Here is an 18,207-nt window from a genome sequence, read left to right on the forward strand (position 1 = left end):
TCCCAAAATGAAGAGATCAAAATTAACGTCCAATTTAGAGGCCTTTATGGGGACTCCACGAAACATTTAGCAAAATTAATTAAAAATAGAAAGAGGAAGAATTATATCCCGGTTATTAAAGAAAACGATATCTCATATACGGACTCAAGGGAGATTAGTAGAGTGCTGTTTTCATTTTACCAAAAGTTATACTCTAGTCAGGTTAGCAATATTTATAATCAAGACAGATTTTGGTCTAAAATAAAGCTCCCGCAAATTCAAGAAGATGATCTATCGTCTCTCAATGCCCCAATCAGAGCAGAGGAAATTAGGGAAATGATAGATAAGATGCAATTAAATAAGGCTCCCGGCCCAGATTGTCTCCCGGCAGAATTTTATAGAATACTTGCGCCGGAAATCATTCCTACTCTGGAAAAGCTATTTAATAGTTATTACTGCTCGGATAGTTCTATCCCTCCTCATTTCTCTGCTGCAAACATTACGCTAATTCTCAAGAAAGGTAAAAAGCCAGAAGATCCGGCCTCTTATAGGCCTATATCTGTGCTGAACACAGATTATAAAATTCTGATAGCGATCTTAGCAGATAGACTCTCTTTACTTTTGGGTAATATTATCCATTTAGATCAAGTGGGCTTTATGAAATCCAGGACCTCCATGAAAAATATCCGCAGGATAGTGACTTGTCTTGACTATTTCTACTATCTAAAAGAAAAAAAATAATTTCGTTGAGGATTTCACGATCCTCTCGTTAGATGCCGAAAAGGCATTTGATGCCATTGCATGGGATCATCTATTCAAAGTATTAGAGGAATTTGGCTTCAAGAATCAATTCCTCCAATTTATTCGAAAAATATATAGAAATCCTATTTAATTTCTTATTGTGAATGGTCTTCTCTCGCAAAAGATCATCTTGGGACGGGGAACAAGACAGGGGTGCCCGTTATCGCCCCTGTTGTTTAACCTGGCCCTAGAACCCTTAGCTATTCAGTTACGAAGTGTATTAGAAGGAATCAACATGGGTTCCTATTCTCTCAGGACCCTTTTATATGCTGACGATTTATTTTTATTTTTAAAGAATTCATCCTTTTCAATACCCACTGCACTGCAATGTCTAGAGGATTTTAGTTCTTTTGCGGGCTATAAAATCAATTTTAACAAAAGTGAACTTATGTGGATTATTAAATTGAGAAATAGTTTGCAAGAACATCCATTTAAAGAGGTCGAAGCAATTACATATCTAGGCATAATATTACACAAAAACCCGAGAAATTGGTATCGACTCAATTTTTTACCACTTTTTCAGAAGGTCAAAGCGGATCTGGATCTATGGAAAGTATTAACTTAATTAAGACAATTATTTTTCCCTCAATTACTTTATCCCCTTCAGAATCTTCCTCTGTTTATTCTTAGCAAGGATCTGCGTAAACTGTATTCCTGCTTCTCCAAATTCATTTGGAATAGCAGGAAACCGCATATTTCCTTAGAGAGATTCATGCAAAAATTTGAAGCAGGCGGTCTTGCTTTTCCCAATCTTAAACTATATAATTGGGTTTGTTTAAGTAAAAGAGCTGTGGATTGGATTGTAAAAAAGGAGTTGGTTTCATCCTTAGAGATTGAGAATTACATGGTCTCTCCTCTCTCTTTAAAAGCAATCTTGCATTGCCCTCTACACTCTTTACCAAATAATGTATCTGCACTTATTTCCATTAGAAATGTAGTGGCGGCCTGGCAGAAGTGTTGTACATTACTTGAAGTGGATTTTAAATTCTTGGCATGTATGCCGATTACTGGAAACCCACAATTTTTGCCAGGTATTAAGCAATCAGTGTTCAGAGAATGGGCTGAGAAAGATCTTAAATATGTCTGTCAGATCCTTTCACAAGAGGGGCAAATAATCTCTTTTGAAATGCTGGCCCAACATTTCCATCTAGCTAGATCCAATTTTTTTGCGTATCTTCAGGTGCGCCACCTTATTAACACCCGAAAATGGGATAGGAGTGGATTTAGTGCATGTCGGATCTCAATTTATGTTTTCAAAAATTTTCGACAGGTAATTCCTCAATATCTCTTATGTACGATATTATGCTCTCCAAACAAACATTAATCCTTCTAGATAAATTGATCTTAATTTGGACCCCCTTTTATCCTGCAATAGACTCTGGGAAAATTAAACAAAGTATGATTAACTTATAGAAATGTGAAATTCCTCGGAGTTGGAGAGAATCCCATTTAAAGCTTATTAATAATTATTATTTATCCCCCTTAAGAGTGGCGAAATTATATCCGACTAATGAGGGGGTTTGTCCCCGCTGCAAGAAACCTAATGCGGATACTTTACACATGTTTTGGTATTGTCCAAAGATTATTCAATTATGGCGGAAGTTAGAATACTGGTTTAATGTACTTTATAAGACAACTATTACATTTTCACCTAAGGAGATAATATGGCTAGAAGTCTCTAGTAACAAGGGCTTTCAAACAAACATTTTAAATACCATTATTTTAGCTGTTAGACAGCAGATTGTTAAACACTGGCAATCTAATGCAGCCCCGGGATTGTCTCAAATGTTACAACAGATCCAAAGTCAAATTATATATGAATCATTTCATTTAAAAGCTGCTTCGGAAAAAAGAATAAAATCCTTTTTAGTCGGATGGCTACCAATTATCAAATCGTATCCTGCAGTTATACAAAAAGCCATCCTGGCTCCATTTCTTTCCTCAAACTCTTTTATGGATTTAGTGGCAGTGGACCTCTTTCCACATTCATGGATAACTGGCTATAGAGAAGGCTAAGGAGGGATAAAGATAAACAGTGATAAGAAAAGGTGAGAGGAAAGGGAAAGTTTGGAAATAAGAAAGAGAAGGTAAGACAAGATTAGAGAGGGGAAGTGATCAAAAGAAGGAGGGAAAGAATCAGATATGGAGAGAATACGTCAGGAGTGCTCCCCTCCTCCTTTTTTTTTTTTTTCTCTCTCTCCGTGTATGTCTGTTCGTTTGAATGGGTTAGTTTTCTTTTACGTGTTAAAATCCCAACAACGTGTATAAACGGATTACGTGAGAGTATCTTGCTATTTCTTTTTTTTTCTGTAAAATAATGTATAAAAGAAGAAATCGTCTGTTCAAATTATATGCTATTCTTTTTTCTTTACACCTGACCCTGCGTGGTATACAAAGGTGAACATTTATTCGTTTGTGCTTGCTGTTGGACATATAAATAAATGATTTAAAAAAAAAAAAAGTCAGATTAACTGTCAATTGTTGAAAAGAGCTAATACCAGACTGTCAACCAAAAACACAAAAATGCAGAATTATTATCTGGCATAATATTTGTACCATAAACTAAAGTAGCCTAATTTAGCTCAGTTGCAGCAATATGTATTTATATCAATTCTCGGCTGTATCTAAATATAACAAAAGTGAAACTGTTACCTTTTTTGCTGTTAACCACAGGATTCTCCTTCAGCCAGCGTGCTAACTCTTTCTGTGCAATTAATAAATAGCCGGACTGAGAATGATGCATGCTGGGCGCCTATCTCAGACTGAGTCAGCGTGTTATCAAATTGGAATGTTAGAACTATTGTGTCCTGGCAAGAATAGCCTATCACCTGGCATCGAGCTCATACATTTCTGAACATTGACCTCAGACATCTTGAACATGACAACTGCAAAGCTACTATCTACTCTAAAAACAAAGTGTGTGCTTAAAGTGACAGTAAACAATGTTTAGCTATTCATTGTAAAATAACTGCAATATTTTTCCATTATTTATTGTGTCCCTTGTTTATGTAATTTAGCTCTGAAAATTGTGGCTTTTCTAATTCTCAGAACTGTAAATGCACCCTGCTGACTTCTCAAGGCGAACTCTGTTACATATTTTCCAGTAATTGGCTTTAACAGGTAACTGCAAAATAATCCACTTTACAAATATAGTGACCGTGTCTAAACTTGTCTTCTGTAGATAAAAGCCTGTATCTATCTTGATGGAAAATGATGGACTTTAAAGGGACATGCAACCAACCTTTTTCTTTCATGATTCATGATCTCAAGCATTCAAGCTTACTTTAACTATGTATTTAATTTATCTTTTTTTCAAAAGTTATATACAAGCAACAGTGAAATAATGTAATGAAATGCTCTAATATATTAGAGCATTTTCTTTTTCCTCTTTCATATCCCTTTAAAATGAAATAGAAATTAAAGTTTTTATTTTACATTGATTGACATTACCTATGTATTTAATATTTTTACAGGAAGTTAAACACATAGTAATATAGGGTCAGTAATGTCAAAATGATATCCTCTAATGCATTTCCCTGTGCAAATAGATATGAAAGTCAAAATTAAACTTTCATGGTTCATATGGAGCGTACAGTTTTAATAGACTCTTTAATTTACTTATATTATGAAATTTGCTTTGTTCTCGTGCTATCCTTTGTTGCAAAGCATACCCAGATAGGGTCAGGAGCAGCAATGCTGTACTGAGAGCTATATGGTGATTGGTATATACACACATGGCTCATCAGATGTGATCGGCTAGTTTCCAGTAGTGCATTGCTGCTCTGGGGTTAACATTTCAACAAAGGATACTTAAGACAACCAAAATAGAAATACATTAGAAAATCTCTTACAATTGCGTTTTCTATCTTATTTTTTGTCTTTCATGTCCTTTTAAGGGTGTTATTTGGTTTGTTGGTGTTGTAGTATAATGCCAATAATGTAGTACTTTGGGGGTGGAATGGGGCAAGCACCTCTATTTATCATATTTTTATTAATGCAGAGATGCTGCCTTATGAACTCATTTTCCAGTATGCTGGGTAGATGTTTGGAGTAAGGGACACGAAACCCCAATTTTTTCTTTTATGATTTAGATTATTAAAGGGATACTAACCCCACATTTTTTTCTTTCATGATTCAGATAGAGCATGCAATTTTAAGCAACTTTCTAATTTACTCCTATTATCAATTTTTCTTTGTTCTCATGTTACCCTGATTTGAAAAAGCAGTAATAAAAGGTTAGGGGCCGGCCCATTTTTAGTTCAGCACCTTGGTAGAGCTTGCTGATTGGTTTGCTACATTTAGCCACAAATCAGCAAGTGCTACCCAAGTGCTGAACAAAAAATGGTCCGGCTCTAAAGCTTACAGTACTGCTTTTTCAAATCAAGATAGCATGAGAACAAAGAAAAATTGATAATAGGAGTAAATTATAAAGGTGCTTAAAATCTCATGCTCTATCTGAATCATGAAAGAAAAAAAATTGGGTTTAGTATCCCTTTAAGTATCTATGTAAGGTGTAAACGTGGTTTAAAACTTAGTATGTCAATATAGAGTTGCTTGACTGACCTTTATGTATAACATTGATGGAAATATTGTTTTAAACACTGCTGCCATATAATACTCAAGAGTCTCGCATGGTTCTAAGCATATCCAGTTATTCTTTTCAACAAAGGATACTAATTAAACAAAGTAAACTTAATAATGGAAGTAGTCTGGAAATTGTTTTTAATATTGCACACACAATTTGAATCAGGAAAGCTTAATTTTAACTTTCACGTCCTTTTAACTTGGCCACAACCAGGTTTATAGCCTTTTCCAACAACAAAACTGTGATTTTGGAAGACACTTTTTGCTCTATGTGTGCAATTTGATTGGCTGGTTGATCACAGAACAAAATGTATTGTCTATAGACCATCTTGAAGAAATCACCACTAGAGGAAATACTTGAATTTTCAAAAGGGTTACAAGCAAAACGCATCCTTGTGAACTAGTAGTCGCAAAATGTACTGAGTAGGCAGTGATCTAAAAACACTTATTGGAAGCCTTGTATTTAAAATGTATATAACTTTTATCTACTAATATTATTACAAACCATTGCAAATTCTAGAGAAGGAAGCCAAGGAACTACATAACTTTACTGGTCAAATGTTAATTAGCACTTACAAAGTTACACTCCAGCCACTCAATAACATAGGTTGCTGTTGTGTCAGGAATTTGACTCCTTAATACTTCTCTTTCTTCAGCACTCTCAATCATTTCAAGGGATATTTTCAGCTCTTCTACAAGGTGCAAAATGGATATTGCCCCAAAGTATTCTACAGAAACTGAAGATCCTGCATCAAAGATTCCATTGGCATACTCCGTGACTGCTTTTGTACCTGCAATGATTAGAAAAAAAGAACATACATGTTTGTGTTTGTTGTGTGAGAAAAGGCATTTAAGCTTGTCAACTTGATGGCCAACAAACAGGGTTTTCTTTCATATCTCATTCTTTTTTACATGTTATTTGTATTGAGTTTAGAAACCAATGACATTTACAATACATATTACTAATGGTAAATTTTAAAGATGAACATATCCTTTTCAAATTATTAAAGTCAGAGAACCTCTGTGTATACATCCAAAAAGACCATGAGGTAAATTTATTAAATGTTGAGCGGACATGATCTGCTATAGCGAATCATGTCCGCTCGACAATGCTAAATGCCGATGTACAATACCCGCCCCTGTTCAATGGCGGCTGCTAGCAGGGGCTGAAATCATTCCGATCAGATCAGGATGATTTCAATCAGACACCTAAAAGATGGCGGACAGTTTAAGGAGCAGCTGCTTCTTAACTTCCGTTCCAGGCGAGCAAGAAACGATAGGTCTCCTAAGCAGCATCCGCTGCTTCCTAAATGGATCCCCATGAGTCCATAAAGGTAAAACAAAACTTCTATATCTTCTATTTCATCAATCCTTACCATCAAAAATAACCCAAATCAATTCTAATGATATTGAGATTATGGGGCATATTTATTAATGTGCGAGCGGACATGATACGAAGTAGCGTATCATGTCCGCCGCACATCGATAAATGCCGACAGCATACGCTGTCTGCATTTATCATTGTACCAGCAGTTCTTGATAACTTCTGGTGCAATGCCGCTCCCTGCAGATTTGCGACCGCTAGAAGGGGTGTCAATCAACCCAATCGTATTCGATCGGGTTGATGTCTGTCCACAGCCTCAGAGCAGGCGGACACGTTTCAGAACTTCGGTTTACGGCGAGCCTTCAGGAGCTTGATAAATATGCCCCTATATAGCAAAACTATTTTTTTAGCTAAGATAAAGCCATGGACGGGGAGACAAATGAGTAAAGATTTTTTTTTTATAAATATATTGGTGATATCAGTAAATAATGTGAAAATTATATAAAGAAAATCTCTAGTGAAAAACCCCAAAAAAACCATGAATATATATTTATGCTGCGACTGAAGTATATGACATTTTTACAAAAATACTCTCTAGTATAAAAAAGTGAGTTAAAAAACAACAGAAAAACACATAAAATATATATTTAGGATCACAGTGAATAATATAATATTATTTAGAATCTCTATTAGAGAGAAGAGGCAAAACATTGTGAGTATATATTCAATTCATATGTCATTTCAAGAAAAGTTACTATGTAAAATAAGAACTGGATGTATATAAATATATAGTTATATTTCTACTTACTGATGAATACATCATTCCATACTCAGTTTAGAGCTATATTTAATGCAAGTCGGTTTAAAGTGTTTTGACTTTTTCAGAAGTATGAAGGGTTCTTCTTCTTTCATATATACACTCCAATTATTAAAGGGACACTAAACCCAAAATTGTTCTTTCATGATTCAGATAGAGCATGCAATTTTAAGCAACTTTGTAATTTACTCCTATCATCAATTTTTCTTCGTTCTCTTGCTATCTTTATTTAAAATTAAAGAAAGGTAGAATCCAGCACTACAATCCACAGGATAGACCCACCTGAAGCTACTACCAAGCTCCCAAGCATAACATGAAAAAATGGTACGGAAGGTCTCCAAATATGCCAAAAATTCCTTTATTACAAAATAATGTCCATAATGGGGTCAAAAGAGCACAACGTTTTGGGCAAATGCCCCTTAATCATGTGATAAAGTAATACACAGATTCACCTGTTTAAATAGCCATCTGGGGTTTAACCCTTACATTCTATATGAACACCTTATGCTGAATCTAACAGTGCCATCTAGTGAATCCATTAAGGCGAATCTAATAAAAAAAGACAGATAAGAAACCTGCAGAAAATGTTAGTATATTGTGACTAAATACACACGTCATCTATAATACAACTACACTCCAACATAAACAATAAAAAATAATCACTGGTATGATACAGAATAAACCACATTATTAGTTACATATTGTACACTTTTTACAAATACATCAGATCAAATATCCATTATTAACTAATCAAACAGATGATCCTATATACATTATTCTCTTGTTACTTGCTTACAAGTAGAAATCAGATAACCTAAATGAAGGAGAAAAGTGAACAAGGTCAAACATATATATATTACAAAAAAATATTACAAAAGAATGTATCATAAAGTTATGTTAATAAAATGCCGACCAATTGATTTCTCTATTCATTCCCTTCGGTTCCAGAGTATTGAGATGGAATATCCAAAAGGCCTCTCGTTGTTTTAGCAATAGATCCCTATTGCCACCCCTCCTAGGGGTTTTGACCTGTTCAATAATCTGGAACCGAAGTTGGCTGATTTGGTGGCCAGCTGTCAAAAAATGATGTGCCACCGGAGCTGTTACAACCTTACATCTGATATTACTTTTATGCTCAGTGATGCGATCGCGGATCCTCCTAGAGGATTCTCCAACATAGACACGCCCACATGGACATTTTATCAAATAAATCCCGTAATTAGTGTTACATGTAAAGTGATCCTTATATTGATATTTCTGTCCAGTGTGGGGATGTTGAAAATATGGGCTTTTAAAAATAGAACTACAGTTGCTACATCCCAAACAGGGAAAATAACCCACATTTTTCTTAGTTATATATTGTTGAGATAAATTTTTGCCAGAACCAATGTCAGCTCTTATTAAAACATCTCTCAAACGTTTGCTGCGTTTGTATGCTGGCATTGGAAACTGGCAATACTCCTCAATGTTGGGATTACAACTGTTTAAAACATTCCAATGTTTACAAATAATTCTGGATACATCCTGACTTTGTCTTGAGTACTCTGATACAAAGATAATTCTCTTATTTTCTTTTTTTGCCTTTGGTTTGTTGTGGTTTTATTAGGGAGTCCCTATCCATAGGTAATGTGGCTTCAATAGTATTAATAATTAAATCATTAGGGTACCCCCTATCCAAAAATTTCTGTCCCATTTCAGTGAGTCTTATAGGTACTTTAGACTCATCAGCTACAATGCGTTTAACTCGCAACATTTGACTCTTGGGCAATGATTTAATGAGTGAAGGATGGTGGGCACTATCAAAGAGTAACAAATTGTTTCTATCAGAATCCTTTCTTAAAATATCAGTCCTAAAACCAAATCCATCTTTAAATACTGATACATCCAAAAAGTCAATATTAACCTCACTGAAAATTAATTTGAATTTAATATTAAATGTTGAATTATTCAATTCTGAAATGAAAAGCTCAAGGGCTCTAACCTCGTCCCCAGCCAAACTCCAAAAATATCGTCAATGTAGTGCCACCAAGTGGTGCCACATTGTTGAAACAAAGGATTCTCAAAAACAAATCTCTCCTCAAATGAGTTCATAAAAATATTGACATAATTAGGGGCAATGTTGGAGCCCATAGCTGTCCCCTGTAGCTGTAAATAAAAAGTGTCCTCAAAGAGAAAATAATTATTATACAAAATAATTTCAAGTAATTGCAAAATAAAAAAAAAATGTACTTCAGAGTAAACACCAGCAGAGAACAGAGCATTTTGGACAGCCCCCAAACCACTTTCATGTGTGATAGATGTATATAGACTTGCAACATCCAGACTAAACAAAATAAATTTGTCAGTCTGAAGCTGCAAGTTCTTAAGTTTTAACAAAAAATCATTTGTATCCTTAACAAACGTACTTGACTGCTCCACCAGAGATCTCAAAATCGCATCTAAAAATATAGGGATATTGGAGAAGACTGAATTAGTCCCCGCCATAATAGGGCGTAGTCAAGGACTTGTGGATCTTAGGCAGGATATAAAGTACAGGAGTAATAGGATCCTTGACCTGCAAAAATGTGTCAGTTTTCACATAAATAATATCATTATTTAATACATACTTAATAACCGTTTGAATCTCCCTATTGATTTTTATAATAGGGTTTCATGCAATTGCCATGTTCACATTTTACATATTCAGCTGTTGATAAATCTCTTTTTTGTAATCTAGTTTGTTCAGGATAACGGTTGCCCCGCCCTTATCAGCTGGTTTTAAAATAAGATTATCATTAGATTTTAAAGCTTTGAGGGCCATCTGATCAGCTGATGTGAAATTGACCGATTTCGATTGTTTAACAAATTTCTGATGACGTACTCTGGACTGTAATTTCTCTAGATCTGACAATACTAATTGCTCAAATGTTTCAATACTATGATGGGTATTAGAGGGATAGAAGGAGCTTTTATTAAACAGGCCCAAATCCTTAATGTTAATTGATTTTTGCGTAGATGACATAATACTAAAATTAACATTATCACATACTGTCGTACCCCTCAAGTGATCAAATGAACATTGCTTACTTGAATCCTCCTTAGGGAAAACATCCATCCGACTGTTAGCATGCCAAAACTTTAATCTAACATTATGAAAAAAAATCTGTGAATGTCCCATCTAAGATTAAAGAAATTACAGTCACAATATACTAAAATTTTCTGCAGGTTTCATAGCTGTCTTTTTTTATTAGATTTGCCTTAATGGATTCACTAGATGGCGCTGTTAGATTCATCATAAGGTGTTCATATGGAATGTAAGGGTTAAACCCCAGGTGCCTATTTAAACAGGTGAATCTGTGTATTAATTTATCACATGATTAAGGGGCATGTGCCCCGAAACGTTGTGCTCTTTTGACCCCATTATGGACATTATTTTGTAATAAAGGAATTTTTGGCATATTTGGAGACCCTCCATACCATTTTTTCATTTTATCTTTATTTAAAAAGCAGAAATGTAAAGCTTAAGAGCCGGACGATTTTTTGGTTTAGAATCTGGGTTATGCTGGCTTATTGGCTTGCTAAATGTAGTCACCAATAAGCAAGCACTATCCAGGGTGCTGAACCTAAAATGGCCTGACTCCTAAGCTTTAAATTCCTGCTTTTTAAATAAAGATAGCAAGAGAACGAAGATGAATTGTTAGTAGGATTAAATTAGAAAGTTGCTTAAAATTGCAATAGCTGTATCATTTAAGAAAAAAAAGCTTAGATCTGAGAAACCACAGTAAGAACCTCTTACAAATGATGCTTGGCCTGATAGAAAACTAAGTGGCTGCATTGCACATCTGTTCCATAGGAATTATCATCATGGCAAGCCTACAATAGAATGCTTTAGAAGATATTGGATATGCCAGCTCACAGGATTCTCATTATTAGGTTTTGTCCAATAATGCTTTATTCTTAAGACTCAATGATTCTGTAGCCAGGTAGTCAGAACAAGCACTTTTTTAAGAATTGGTAATAATGTGATATTTGAAACAGACTACTGTCGTTTTAAGGAAGAGGCCAATAAATCTGTCCAGTCAAAAGAACTAGGTCAAAGACCAACAACATCCTTGCAAGGCTACAACAAAAACACAGAATTACTCTCTACTTTTTTCACTTGATTAATAAAGGGATATGAAACCCAATTTAAAAAGCAGGAATGTAAGCTTAGGAGCCTGCCAATTTTTGGTTCAGCACCTGGGTATCATTTGCTGATTGGTGGCTAAATGTAACCACCAATCAGCAAGCTCTACCCAGGTGCTGAACTAAAAATGGGCAGGCTCCTAAACTTACATTCCTGCTTTTTTCAAATTAATATACCAAGAGAACGAAGAAAAATTGATAATAGGAGTAAATTAGAAAGATGCTTAAAATGGCATGTTATATCTGAATCATGAAAGAAAAAAAAAACGGATTTCATATCTCTTTAAGAGAACATGAAAGCTGATATAGTTCTTGGGTACAATCATGTTTTATTTAAATTTCAAAAATTCTACGAAACCCCCATAAAGACATCTAAGTGGAGAAATTATTCCATGGGTGAATGAACCATTTGTTCTAAAAAAATAAATAGAAATATTTGAAGTTTTTTATGAACTGTAACGTGAATGACAAATACGACAATCGTAAAAAAAATATTTGTCCATCAAAAAATGCAAGTAGCTCCCACATAACAGCCTTCTGAATAATAAGCAATTGTAGTAATGCAAAAATTATTTTAAGGTTTTAAGGGAGAGGTCCTAAGGACTCCAAATCTTTTAAATAACACAAACCAAGTGTCACACATACAGGCTGAAAAATCTATAAAAAGGACAGTCCAATTAGGTTGCATAAAACTACTTCTATTGCAGTATCTCCTCTAAAACAGCCACAAATTAAGGGTAACCTGCAGCTACAGAAAAAAAAAAAGATAAAATATTGGGAGTTGTGGTTCCACTCAGCATAAATAATTTTACATAAAAATACTCCTAGACTAGAAGCAATCAAGCCTAAAAATCATACTTGGGTTGATAAAACCAGGAAGCGTGGAATATCGGCCAACCAAAAGACTGAAGGGCCTGATTTACCATTGAAGTAAGACAAACTACTTATTTTTCCCAATAAGATCTCCAGAAACCCAACCATAGACCACAAAGAACCTTGGAAATGAGTCTTGAAGTAGCATCTACACTACAAGTAAAAAAAAAAAAAGAGAAAGAAAACCCCCTACAAATTGTTCCATTACAAAGGGAGAAAAAAAAACATTAGAGCAAGAAATTTTCAGACTAGTGACCCTTTAACGCTATATGTTTAACCAACATAAAAGTATTGTAGAGGTACCACTTGGGTCCTGCAGAGCACAGCAGATCCTGAGCGGAAATTCCCACTGACTCAATAAGCAGCAATATTCGCACAACTCAGCTGTGTAACCAGCGATGCTGAATAGATCGGTGGCAGTTTCCACTCGGGACCAGCAGATCTGAAACAATGTAAATATGAGGAAAAAGGTATAAAGCCAACCCTGGAAAAAGGAATATGACGTAGGGGCATTTGACCCCAAAGCAGGCCAGTTAGTGGTGGGTGCTACATAGGTAGAAAGGAGTGGCTAAGGGTTGGGGGTACTTAAAGGGAGACCGGAAGCTGAGGGTCCTCTTCAATTCAATGGTGAGAAGAAGCTGATCTGGAGTTGAAAGTTACTTACCTGGTTGCACTTACCTTCACCATGGAGAAGCTTCAGGAGGTGTTGTCGGCTGCCGCGGCCCTTTCCAAGGAGCGTGGTACAGGATGCCTGCTGGAGCAGTTGATGACAGCGGGCGCCCTGTTGAAGAGGAGTCTGGTCGGATGCGGAGGCCTGCGAGGAGGTCAAAAGCCCCAAAGCGGTTGAGTCCGGAGGCCTCTGTGAGGTGATCACAGGGGGCTTCTAGTGCTGGGCAACACCGGGCTGGAGGTCAAAATCGGAGGTCCATTGGGAGGAGCTTGGTGATGGAGAGGCCGGAAGGTGAGGCGGCATCTGCCTTGCCTGAGGACATTGGAGCCGCTGGAGCTGCTGGAGCTGCTGTGACGGGAGTGGTGATGTCATCGCTGTGGGCGGTTGGCGGCCGGGAGTCGGCTAGGGACCAGTCTGCTGGAATCCGGAGGGGCACGCTGATGGCAGCGGCCGTGCAGTGCAGCAGTAATGATGGCCTTGGTGGGGGTGGTAGGTTCTCTGGCCACGCATTAGGGAGATGATGGGGAAGGTTTGGGGGCCAGCGAGGAGGGCCTCCGGGGATAAGAGGCTGGGGGCAGGGTGGGATACGAGCTGCGGTGTCTCAAGAATGGGCAGTGTTATGGATGGGAGGTCCTAACCTGCCTTAATGACCAGTGGGGTATAAAGGGGGGTTTTTGCTCCAGGTGCAGCATATGCCAAAGGCACCATGGCAGATTAATGGGGGTCCGGTGTGGGGAACGGAACTAGGGCTATTTAAAAGGGTGGGAGGTTCCTGAGGCCCATGTTTAGGTTGGGAAGGCGCATGTTTATCATGTTTAGGTTAGCATCACTAAGGAAGGTGTCTTGGGTCTGGAACTTTCCTCCTAAACAGCCCTCCACTACGTAATGAGGTGATGAGCCCCAAGGTATTCCTCTGACCATAGGGTCATGCCAATGAAGGTATAGGCACATGCTATCACAAGGAGTGGCAGTAAGTAGATAAGACAAAAGACAGACACTTGGTACCTGGAAGTAGAAATTAGTGTCAGTTATAACCCTGCAGCACAGCAATGCAAATATCCAGTGTATTATATGGACTATCCATCCCAATACAAGAGGTGGGATAGGGTATGCCGTTAGGGGCATTTCATTTCGGCAATAAGGGGGCACGTGGGTAGCATAGGTGGTTCAAATACTCTGGGGTTGCTAGAGAAAGTGTCAGGGTTACTGTGCCTTTAAGCAGGGATTTGCATAGGAACTTTCTCATTGGTTGCCTAGGTTATAAGTTCCACCATTTGCTGTGGCTCCTTGCTTAGTATTTTATAGTGTAATCTACCTTTACCTGAGCCCAGCTTGTGTTCCTATTGCAAGCCTCTATTTGGATTACAAATTAAAGTTTATATCTATTCTCAGCGGAAGTGGACTTGTTAACCTTTTTTCACCTACTACTGAATTTATTTGCCAGTTTTCAGAAAAGGAAGTCAGTGTGAATTTTTTGCTACAGTTTCCTAATTTCCACTAAACCTTTCTCACCTGCACTATTACTTGTGCTGAATCAACACTGAATCTGCAGCAGCAGCTGCAAACTGCCACTTCTCCCTCTGCTGCAGCTAATTCAGCTTACAGAGCCTCAAAGCATCAGACCGGAGATTGCCGCACAGATCAGCTCACTTCTCAATACTCTTCCCCCTGCTTCGTTTGCAAGTACCGTTCAGGAGTAACGGCTATCATTGTCAGCTGACCGGAGGGCGGATTAACCAAACTGAACCGCAAGTATCTTTTGTTGCTTTTCTTACAAAGTGTCATTTCCATACTTAGTTGAATAACTGCAAGCAAGTCTAATCTGCTTAAAGTGATACACCTCAATTAAATGTTACCATACTAAGAGGTGCTGTAAGACTTTGTGTTATAAAATCCTATTGGAGTTATAAGGATTACCAATTTCCTGAATTGACATTCTCAGCACCGTGTATCTTTGTATCTGTTTTCAGTCTGCAACATATTGATTGAAGTATTCGATAAACTGTTTATGCTATTATTTTACACATACCATATGTGTTTTCAGTGTTCTTAATTAAGGAACATATGAATCAATCCTCATAGGGATATTTGTCCATCATATTGATTTGCACTATTCTTGCTGGGATTTCACTCCTCAATAGTGAACTCTTATTTGAAACAGTGATACATTTAAACATTTTTTCTCTGCAATTGAGTTCCAGAATCTAAAGTCAATTAAGTTTGAGATAACCTCACATAATACTAAGCCCCTCATGGAACCAGCAGAGCTTCCACAAATACTATACAATTTATCCCAAAAAGTGGATCAGTTAGCCCAGGCTGTGCACGACCTACAGGTTGAAAACCAATCTCTAAGGGGTATTATCAGGGAGTCCATATCTCCACAACCCTCACAGGTAGTACAAACCTCTGAACCATCGGTATCATTACCAGAACCTTTCTCCGGGAACAGGAAAAACTATAGACAGTTTAAAAATTCCTGCCACCTTCTATTTAATTTAAGACCCCGTAGCTACCCTACTGAGAGAATCAAGGTACTCAGTACCTTTTCTTTTCTGAGAGGTGAGCCACGCACATGGGCAGATAATCTGTGCGAGCATAATGATCCGGCATTAACCACTCTAACAGATCTCTTCAATGCAATGGATGAACTCTTTCATGACACCGATGTCCAGATGTCTGCCGAAGCATCTATGAGAAGCCTGAAACAAGGCAAAAGACCTGTTGAGGACTACATAACCGATTTCAAACTGTATGCTGTAGACTCTCAATGGAGCCAAATTGCCTTACGTAACCAGTTTTGCTTAGGTCTTTCAGAGGCATTAAAAGATGAGTTAGCCAGAATAGATCTCCCAAAATCACTGGAGGCCATCATGAAAACTGCTCAACAATTAGACCGAAGACTATGCGAAAGAAAAGCAGAGAAATTTTCTACAGATGTGCGTCCAAAGGATTATAACATTCCAGCCATACCTTCAACTACTCAACCAAGAACCACTCCTACTCCTATGGAAATAGGTGCAGTCAGAGGGCCTCTGACTTCAGAAGAACGCTTTCACAGGAAAATAAAAAATCTCTGTATGTATTGTGCTAGTCCATAACACTCAGTACAAGATTGTCCCATACTTCAGAAAACTAAAAAAAGTAAGTTTTTACAAATTAATTCCTCTGTGCAATCGTGCCGCTTGAATACTTCCGCTATGTTGTCCCTCTCCTTACAGTGGGAGCAAGATCAAGTGACGACTGACGCTATAATCGACTCTGGAGCTTATGGTTGTTTTATAGACCAACATGTTGTAAAAGCAAATAAAATACCTACTATTCTAAAGCATAACCCTGTCTCCATTCATATGATTGATGTTTCCGCACCCAAAACAGGTCCTATAACACACCAAACTGTTCCTATCACTGTTAACATTAATGGTCACACTGAATTAATCTCTTTCGAGGTTTTAAGTTCTCCTCTTTTCCCTGTGGTTCTCGGTATTAAGTGGTTACAACAACACAAAACGCAGATTGTATGGTCCCCTTTCTCTATTCAGTTCAATTCCGATTACTGCTCACAGACTTGTTTGCCTACCCATAGCATACTTCAGACTGAACTACAGTCTGAGAATTACGTGCCTGAGATTCCATCACACTACTTTAACTTTGCTGATGTTTTTAGTAAAACCGAGGCTGAAAATCTTCCACCTCATCGTCCGTATGATTGTCCGATCAAATTACTACCAGGTTCTACCATCCCATACGGACATCTCTACCCTATGAGCCAACCCGAATTAGTTAATCTAAAAGAGTATCTGGAAGAGAACCTCAGAAAAGGTTTAATCAGGACTTCTACCTCTCCTGCTGGCGCTGGTATGTTCTTTGTCCGAAACAAGGACTCTACACTTAGACCTATAATCGACTACCGGGAGCTGAATAAACGTACAATCAAGAACCGCTATCCTCTCCCTCTGATCCCGGAGTTGATTGAACGTCTATCTGAAGCAAAGATCTATACTAAACTTGACCTCAGGGGAGCGTATAACTTGGTGAGGATAAAGGAGGGCCAGGAATGGTTAACTGCTTTTAGAACCAGGTACGGCCTATATGAGTATCTTGTAATGCCTTTCGGACTGTGCAATGCACCAGCTACTTTTCAGCACTTTATCAATGATGTGTTCAGGGATTTACTCAACGTCTGTTTAGTCATCTACCTAGACGATATCCTAATTTATTCTAAAGATCTGAATGAACACATCAAACATGTCCGGAAGGTATTATCACGGCTTAGAGAACATAAACTTTATGCCAAACTGGAAAAGTGTCTATTCCATAAAGATCAAGTCTCTTTCCTTGGATACGACATCTCTCCCACTGGGATTACTATGCAAACACAAAAGGTTGAAGCAGTAAAGAACTGGACAGTTCCTAAATCCAGGAAAGACCTACAAAAATTCTTAGGGTTTGCAAACTACTACAGAAAATTTATTAAAGATTTCTCTAAAGTAGCCAAACCATTGACAACTTTGACCAGCACTAATGTACCTTATATTTGGAACGAAAAAGCAGATCTTGCTTTCAACTTACTAAAGACGAAGTTCACCTCTGCACCTATCTTGAACTTTTCGGATCCATCCTTGCAGTATATCTTAGAGGTTGATTCTTCGGATTTTGCTCTGGGGGCAGTTTTATCCCAACAAAAGTCCCTCAAAGATCCTATTCATCCCGTTTCATATTTCTCTTCAATGATGACTTTCTCTGAAAGGAACTATTCCATCGGAGACAAGGAACTCCTTGCGATAAAACATGCCTTAGAAAACTGGAGGCATCTCCTTGAAGGCACTAAATATCCAATCTTAATTCTAACAGACCACAGGAACCTAGTATACCTACAAACCAGTAAAACCTTATCTGCAAGACAGGTACGATGGAGTCTGTTCTTCTCCCGTTTTAATTTCAACATAGTTTACCGGCCAGCTTCAAGGAATGGCAAGGCAGATGCCCTGTCCC

The 18,207-nt window shown here is 37.5% G+C and overlaps 1 protein-coding gene across 8 annotated transcripts in view; it reads right to left on the reverse strand.

Annotated features, from left to right (window-relative positions):
* The window catches only part of PPFIBP2 (PPFIA binding protein 2), a 315,010-nt gene that overhangs the window by 240,724 nt on the left and 56,079 nt on the right, over positions 1–18,207 (reverse strand). For all 8 annotated transcript variants that reach the window (XM_053720270.1, XM_053720273.1, XM_053720274.1 and 5 more), the window contains exon 3: positions 5,941–6,155. In XM_053720270.1, the coding sequence (XP_053576245.1) occupies positions 5,941–6,155 (215 nt within the window). The remainder of the gene's footprint in view (positions 1–5,940; positions 6,156–18,207) is intronic.

This window comes from Bombina bombina, chromosome 7 (genome assembly GCF_027579735.1).
Source record: "Bombina bombina isolate aBomBom1 chromosome 7, aBomBom1.pri, whole genome shotgun sequence".
Taxonomy (NCBI): domain Eukaryota; kingdom Metazoa; phylum Chordata; class Amphibia; order Anura; family Bombinatoridae; genus Bombina; species Bombina bombina.